Source organism: Thamnophis elegans, chromosome 7 (assembly GCF_009769535.1).
Source record: "Thamnophis elegans isolate rThaEle1 chromosome 7, rThaEle1.pri, whole genome shotgun sequence".
In the NCBI taxonomy this organism is placed as follows: Eukaryota; Metazoa; Chordata; class Lepidosauria; order Squamata; family Colubridae; genus Thamnophis; species Thamnophis elegans.
The window spans coordinates 18,216,151-18,224,612 of NC_045547.1; the positions used below are offsets into that span (position 1 = coordinate 18,216,151).

General features: G+C 48.3%; 1 protein-coding gene across 1 annotated transcript in view; it reads right to left on the reverse strand.

Moving 5' to 3' along the window:
- Positions 1–5,473, reverse strand: part of TMTC1 (transmembrane O-mannosyltransferase targeting cadherins 1) — a 179,343-nt gene extending 173,870 nt beyond the window's left edge. Inside the window, 1 exon segment of the mRNA XM_032221138.1 lies at positions 5,028–5,473. Coding sequence (XP_032077029.1) covers positions 5,028–5,323 — 296 coding nt within the window. The 5' untranslated portion in view covers positions 5,324–5,473.
- Between the last annotated feature and the right edge of the window lie 2,989 nt (positions 5,474–8,462).

Here is an 8,462-nt window from a genome sequence, read left to right on the forward strand (position 1 = left end):
GTGTGTCTCTCCCTTCTTTCCGCCCTTCTGTCTCTCTCTCTGTCTCTCTGTGTGTCTGTCCATCTCTCTCTGATTCCCTCCCTCCTTCTCTGTCTCTCTCTCTCACTCACTTTCTCTCTCACAAATCACATTTGAAACACTCAACAACTGGCCTGTATTTATGATTTTTTGCAACATTCTGCAGTCATAGAACCAAAACATATGGTTAAAAGTACCTGGCAGTGGCATTTTTCCCTGGGGGGCTCCGCAGAACATCCCAAGACCGATGCCACCACATCTGCCCTCTTCGGGGACAGGTCCTCTTCAGAAGGACGAGGCCCTGCTGGTCCCACTCGCGTTCTTCATCTTTCGGCCGTGGCCCCACACCATAGAAAACATAGGCACGCGCACAACCTGCGCAATTACAGAGCAGGACCAAAGCCTCTCTCCCAACTGGCCCTTCCTCCCTCGGAGGGCTTCGGAGGGAAGCTTCTGCAGAAGCCCGGGTGAGTGAGAACAAGTCCCCACCATTACGAAGACTCCGAGGCTATTATTGTGTGGGGGGGTGCACATGCCTATGTTTTCCATGGTGTGGAGCCTTGCCAAGGCTCTGCGTGGCCAGCGATGACCCCGGAGCCCATCTGGGAAGACGAGGAACGCGAGGGGGACCCCATCCCCTGCAGATGGGCTCCGGAGTCATCACTGGCCACCCAGAGCCTCGGCGCAGCTCCACGCCGTGGAAAACATAGACACGTGCACACACCCCATACAATTAACAGCCTCAGAGACTTCGTAACGGTGGGGACTTGTTCTCACTCACCCGGGCTTCTGCAGAAGCTTCCCCCCACCAAAGCCCTCCGAGGGAGGAAGGGCCAGTTGGGAGAGGGACTTTGGTCCTGCTCCAGGCTGTAATTGTGTGGGGCGTGCACGCTCCTATGTTTTCCACGATGTGGGGCCACGGCTGGAAGGCGAGGAACGCGAAGGGGACCAGCGGGGCCTCATTCTTCTGAAGAGGACCTGTCCCCGAAGAGGGCAGATGTGGTGGCATCGGTCTTGGGATGTTCTGCGGAGCCCCCCAGGGAAAAACACTGCGGGGGATGGCTTTTTAGCCAGGCGGCTGTCAGAGAGAAGAGGGCAGTGTGCGCCCGTGTCTTAGGTGACTCCTGTGAAAGGGTTGTTCGACCCCCAAAGGGGTTGCAACCCACAGGTTTAGAACCTCTGTTTTAGAGGTTGCAGTGGCTAAGATGCTGAGCTTGTCAATCAGAAAGGTTGGCAGTTTGGTGGTTCGAATCCCACTTGGATGAGAAGTGAAATGCCTTCAAAGAAAAACAAGAAAGCCCATTTGCCTCCTGAAAAAGCACCTTTGGAACAAGATAGTCAGTAAACAAAAAAACCCTGTATGCGCACCCTGCAGCATTTCAGTTTGCATCATGGAGCTGAGGAGGAAGAGCATAGAACGGATCAGTTGTGTACATTTGAACTTTTACCCAAATATCTTGTCCATGGGAATCGTTTTGATTTTTTTCCCCCTGAACCCTCTGGCCTGATCCAGCTCCACTTCCTTTAAATGTTTCTCCCCCCCCCCCCCATTATTTTATGGTGTTGGAAAGGATAACAAGGGTATCTTTTTGGTATCTCTTGAAACCAGATCAGTGGTCTTCAAATGTAGTTCGGAGGAACCTAATGCAAGGTGAAACATGTTGGCGCAAAAATGCAAATTGCACCTATGCGGTATTCTTATAGATAGAATCCGAGCTGGGAATGAACAGCTTGGAAAGAATCTTACAATTACAATGGACAGTTCAATGAAACCATCAATCCAGTGTGTAACTGCGGTAAAAGAATCAAATTCCAGGCTTGGAATCATTAGGAAAGCAATCGAAAAATAGATTTTTAAAAAAGGATAAAGGTAAAAGTTCCCCTTGCACATATGTGCTAGTCATTCCTGACTCTAGGGTGCGGTGCTCATCTCCATTTCAAAGCCGAAGAGACAGCACTGTCCAAAGACATCTCCATGGACATGTGGCCGGCATGATTAAACGCCAAAGGCGCACGGAGCGCTGTTACCTTCCCATCAAAGGTGGTTCCTATCTTTCTACTTGCGTTTTTACATGCTTTCGAACTGCTAGGTTGGTAGAAGCTGGGACAAGTAATGGGAGCTCACTCCATTATGCGGCGTTAGGGATTCGAACGGCTGAACTGCTGGCCTTTCTGATCGACAAGCGGAGCATCTTAGCCACTGAGCCACCACGTCCCTTAGAGGCAGCTGTGGGCAAGTGTTAAAAATGAAGACGGGTCCAAGAATGGCAGAAAAATATTATGCTTAGATGTTATGACTCCAGAAGACAAATGGAAAACAGATCAGAGACTCTGAGGCACAAGCAGTAAGCCATGGAAATTAAGGGAAAGGAAGGGCTCCTTTGGCATTAAGGGGAAATGGATAAGAATCTTTATACAAAGAAAAAATAAACAATGACATTAATCTTTTCGAAAATCCTCCCCAAAGAAAAATATTCAAGGCCACACAATACTTCTGAAAAGGTCACCACATTTCTTAAAAGAACACTTCTTTATCCAACCCTGGGACAGAAACAAAGAATAAAGAGGGAGCAAAAAAACCCAAAACTCCAGCCCTCTTAAGCTATTAAGTTATTATCCAATTTAAAAGTCTGGGTGAAGCAGAGGCTGCCTTAACATGACATTTTCACCTATCACTATCATAGCCATGTTTAGATATGCCAAACACGATTTTCTGGGTTTGTATAGTACATATGGACCCTCTGGAATAGTGTTTGCATGTAGACCAAAAATGTGGTTGGATAATTTGTGGTTTAGTGTGTTGTACAAACAAAAGCACAGATTGAACATGTACACTGGGTTCACACAACACAACTAGACGGCATGTGGTTCAGCTGTATTCTGTGAGCATAGCAAAGGTCTTACCCCTCACACCAGCATTGAGTTGTGGGGAGTCAGAAACAACAGAATTGGGGCAGCAAATAAACCTACAGGAAGATCGACTAAGAGGCATCAGGGAGAGGCATTAAGCTTGCCCTTGGCCCAACCTTATATTATGGGTGCCAATAGCATCCATAAGGCACTTCTTCTATGCCACTCAGGGTGTTTTTCCCAATTTACATTCAAAGCAAGACAGAAATTTCTATGCTAGCAAACCTCGTGATCCCAATGGCCAGGTACAAAGTTGACCCCATGCCCTTCCTTTCATTTTCTGCAGTCAACATTTTCTACTCTTGACTTACTCCAGATAGACCCGTCTCCTCCTTTCATACACACACCCCTCTTATGTTACTCCATCCAGACTCTTCTACACATTTGTGTAAAATGTACACAATGTTTTTATACATTTGCATAGAACGTATTATCCTATACATCCCACTCCCATCTCATCTGAGTATCCATAATGACCAATCCCAATTTTAGGTAGGGATTTTTCAACTGCACCTAAAAAATGCACAAGGTGCTTTGATGCCAGTTGATCTATTGTGCAAAGCCAACAAGCCTTTCACTTTCTCCATTCCTGGTGCCCATTTAGTGTTGGGAAAAGAAGGGGGAAGATTTGCAAAGCAGGCTGAAGAAAACAGTCCCCCCCCCCCCAACCATGTGCAGAGTGCACCTCCCTTGAGAAAACCCAAGGATGGAGAAGTTTGTGGTGATTTGCTGGGTCGATGTGTCCAAGGGAACTCCCTGCTTTCTTTGCAAACATTCCAGAAATCGCTGTTAGGAATGAAGTTGGCAAGACAGCAACTGAGTGATTCCCAGGCTCCAAATCTTCTCTACGCTGACACGTGTCAGCTACCTCCTAGGCGGGTCTTAAAGAGAAGACCCCAAAACCAAAAGACTTTAAAAGTTGGGAGGCAGGGTGTATTTATCCACCAAGTAGATGGTGAGAAGAGTACCCCACTCCTCTGCTCGCAATAGAATCCCTTATGCCACCAGGCTTGAAATTTGGGACCTGGACAACCTAGAACTGCACCGCCTACAATCTGACCTAAGCTTAGTACACAAAATTGTCTGCTACAATGTCCTACCTGTCAATGACTACTTCAGCTTCAACCGCAATAATACACGGGCAAACACAATGGATACAAACCCGAGGTAAACTGCTCCAAACTCAATTGCAGAAAATACGACTTCAGCAACAGAGTGGTCAACGCCTGGAATGCTCTACCCGACTCTGTCGTTACATCCTCAAACCCCCAAAACTTGAACCTTAAACTGTCTACCATGGACCACACCCCTTTCCTTTCTAAAAAAAAAATATTAAACATATTTAAACATTAAAAAACAAAACACAAATTTCCACTCATTACAGCCTTTCTGTATCAGTATTCATGTCCTTCATATTTACATAAGTTCTCTTTCTATAGTTTAATATTCTATATTATATAGACATTTAGGTTGTAATAATTTTTACAAATATATTGTTGTATTATTGCAGCTATTACATAATCCTGATACAGTAGTTTTACATCTAGCCATTTACACCATATACTCCAAACTTCATAATACTCAGATTCTTCTCTGTCTTTCCATTCCGTGGTCAACCTCACTCCGTTCCTAAGAGATCCGCAAAGCGGGGGCATGCATAAGCGCACCAGCATGCCTACAGGTCCCGGTCCTACTGTCCCCATTTATTTGTACTCATTTCTTATGTATAGACGTACTCCTGCTTATACTTATGTGTTTATATGTTGCATTCATACTTGTACTTGTTTTCTCCTACATGCTTGACAGCCCAAAATAAATACATAAAATAAAAGTACTTCACAGTCTAGTGAGACAACCTGCTAAGAAATCGGGACCCAAACACGCATCCCAGGAGGGAGGGATTGATTGTCCCGGAGCAGATAGTCGGGTCAGCGTTGACCATACCCTGAACTGCAAGAGACGGAGGCTGTTATGTAAGGCTCGGCTCCGGTCGACGATTCGAGCTGGGTAAGGTCCTTCGCGGGAGAGTTCGCGTGTCTGCAGCGCCTCAGCCTTTCCCACGACCCGCGGTGCGTTGCGAGGCTCGGCGTCCGGCTTACCTGAAGGTGAGGATGCAGAGCGGGCGGTAAGACTTGTGGCTGGTGTTCTCGCCCATGCCTTTGCCCCAGAAGTCGTTGGAGAAGGCGGCCAGCGGCGAGGCTCCCGGTCTCACGTCCGGGTTGTTGACGATCGCCCACACGTCGTCGTGCACGAACTCGCCCTGCAGCGAGTTCCAGTAGCAGAGGGCGGCCAAAAGCGCCGCAGCCCCGCAGCGCCCGGGCCGGCCAGCTCGAGCTAACCACCGCGGCTGGGGCAGCGGCGCTCGGCTGCTCCGCTTCCCGCTCGCCGACCCCATCCCGTGAAGGCGGCCGCTACACCCGCCCGGCTAAGTGCCTTGCTCCGCCGAGCGGTCCCCGTGCTCATCTTCGCCCCGCGCCTGCATCGCCCCGAAAGGCAGGCGAGGCAGCCGCTCGCGCTCTGCCGCTGCTCCGCCTGGCCGGCTGCAAATAAACAGCGGCCGCCTCTTTCCCACCTACCCACCCCTCCCGCCGCTCCGTCCCTCTCCCCTCCCTCCTCCCCCTGCGCGCATGCTCCGCGCGTAATGCTCAGTCGTCCCGTCCCCCCCCCCGCTTGGAAGCTGGACCTGGGACGGGAGGGGCGGGGTGACCGGCGCTTTCCCCCTCCCCCCCCCCAAAAAAGTTCAGACTCGCTGCTTTCCCTTTGGACCGATGCCAGCAAATAGAAATCCAATCCAGGCGGTCAGCGTTGCTTTTCTAAGCCAAAGGTTTTGCAGCCAGTTTTGGTCACCAGGTTACACACAGACACGCAAAAAAAGATGTTGAGACTTTGGGAAAAGCGCAGAGAAGAGCAACTAAGATGTTCAAAGGCCTGGAGGCAAAAACATATGAAGAACAATCGCAGGATTAAGATAGGGCTACTCTAGAGAAAAGAAGGACTAGGAATGAATGACATGATAGCAGTGTTGTAGTATTTGAGGGGCTGCCACAAAGAAGCTTATGCTTAAAGAGGCCCCAGAGGATGATAGAGGACAGGAAGACCTGGAAGAACATTGTCCATGGGGTTGTGATGAGTCAGACACGACCTCACAGCCAACAACAACAACAACAACAACACAAAGAACAGGGGGTCAAAAACACCTTTGGAAGAAACATGACCTGGATGATGAGAATCTCCATAGACATGTCCCACTGTTTAATTGTCCTCACTGTTAGGAAACTTCACTTTAATTCCAGGTTGCTTCTCCCCTTGATTAGTTTCCATCCATAGTTCCTTGTCTTGCCTTCTGGTGCTTTGGAAAAATAACTTGACCCCCTCTTCTTTGTGTTGTTCTTGTTAGTTGCAAAGTCGTGTCCGACCCATTGCAACCCCGATGGACAATGTTTCTCCAGGCCTTCCTGTCCTCTATCATTCTCTGGAGTCCATCTAAGCTCATTTTTTTTCCAAAGCACCTTTGGGACAACCAGTGGAACAGTTTGCCTTCAGAAGTTGTAGGTACGTGATGGCAAACCTATAGCATGTATGCCACAGGTGGCATGCGGAGCCATTTGTCAGGGCATGCGAGGTGTTGCCCTGTCCTTATGAGGCCATTTTTTGCCCTCTGGAGGCTTCCTTGAAGTTTCTGGAGCATGAAAAACCGGCCCTACGGGCAAACCAGACGTTCGGGAATGTACTTTGGGTTTGCTCGTAGGGCCGGTTTTAGCCCTCCAGAGCCTTCAGGAGGCTTCCTGAACTTCCGGATTGCCTGTAGGGCTGGTTTTCCGTGCTCCAAAGAAGCTCCTGGAGCCTCTGGAGGACCGGCGGGGGCGGGGGCTGGGGAGGCTGTTTTTGCCCTCCCCAGGCTCCTATAAAGCCTCTGGAACCTGGGGAGGGTGAAAAAAGCCTGCCAAAAATGGGGGGAGCACTGGTCCTGCTCGCATGCACGCTGGAGTCATGCGCAAAGCATTATGGGTATGGCACACCCACGTACGACCCCCCTCCGCTCCCCCTGCTTTTGGCACGCGAGCCAAAAAAGGTGTCGCCATCACTGTTGAAGGTACTTCTTCACTGGAGATCTTTAAGAAGAGACTGGACATTCATTTGTCTGAAATAGTATAGATCTGGACTAGAACGGAGTTGGACCTGAAGGCCCCCCCCCCAACTCTATCCTGATTGATTGACCGAACCATTCCAGAAAATCTGTAAAATGCTCGTTCCTGAAATGTTAGGGCTGACATTATTCCTTTTCTTTTCCTCTGGAGGAGAAAGGGAAGCGATCCAATTCTGTTGATTAACAATTCCTAATCCTTAGAAGGGCCCCTTTGAGCAGCAACCTAAAGTAGAAGAGAAGTAATGTGCTGGCTAAGAATTGCCACTGACCTGATGGCACTTAAGCCACCAGTGCTGTTACTGTCACTGTGGTTGGTGAGGATGGCACTTCCTAAAGACATCCCATTTTTTCGGCTTTTAAAAGCGAGTCCAGATGTGCTGCCAGATGTGTTGGACCCCCATCCTACCACCTCCACTGTAAGCAAATTAAGTAGCTACACAGGAAAGCTACATTAAGCTGTAAAATAAAATGGCAGGGTGTCCTTAAACAAGCCATATTAAAAGGTCTGAGGTAGTATTGCTCAACTTCAATAGGCTGGGGAATTCTTGGAATTGAAGTCCACACATCTTAAAGTTGCTCAGCTGGAGAAAACATTGGTCTAGGACAGGAGTCTCCAACCTTGGCAACTTTAAGCCTGGCAGACTTCAACTCCCAGAATTCCCCAGCCAGCAAAGCTGTTACTTGGAATTGACTTTGCCCATCCCTTCCCCGTAGACCAGAGGTCTCCAACCTTGGCAACTTTAAACCTGCAGACTTCCCCCAGCAAAGCTGGCTGGGGAATTCTGGGAGTCGAAGTCCTCCAGGCTAGACCTAAAATAGATACCTCACATCAAAAATGTCATCAAAAAAGCACAACAAAGAATGTTCTTTCTGCGCCAACTCAGGAAGCTCAAACTGCCAAGGAGCTGCTGATACAGTTCTACAGAGGAATTATTGAGTCTGTCATCTGCACCTCTATAACTGTCTGGTTTGGTTCTGCAACCCTATAAGACAGACACAGACTTCAGAGGATAATTAGAACTGGAGGAAAAACAATTACTACCAACCTGCCTTCCATTGAGGACCTGTATACTGCACAAGTCAAAAAGAGGCCCATGAAAATATTTACAGACCCCTCGTATCCTGGACATAAATTGTTTCAACTCCTACCCTCAAAACGATGCTATAGAGCACTGCACATCAAAACAACTAGACACAAGAACAGTTTTTCTCCGAAAGCCATCGCTCTGCTAAACAAATAATTCCCTCACCACTGTCAAACTATTCACTAAGGCTGCATTACTATTACTATTGGTCTTCTCATCATTCCTATCACCCATCTCCTTCCACATATGACTGCAGGACTGTATCTGTGTTGCTTGTATCCTTACAATTTATATTGATATTG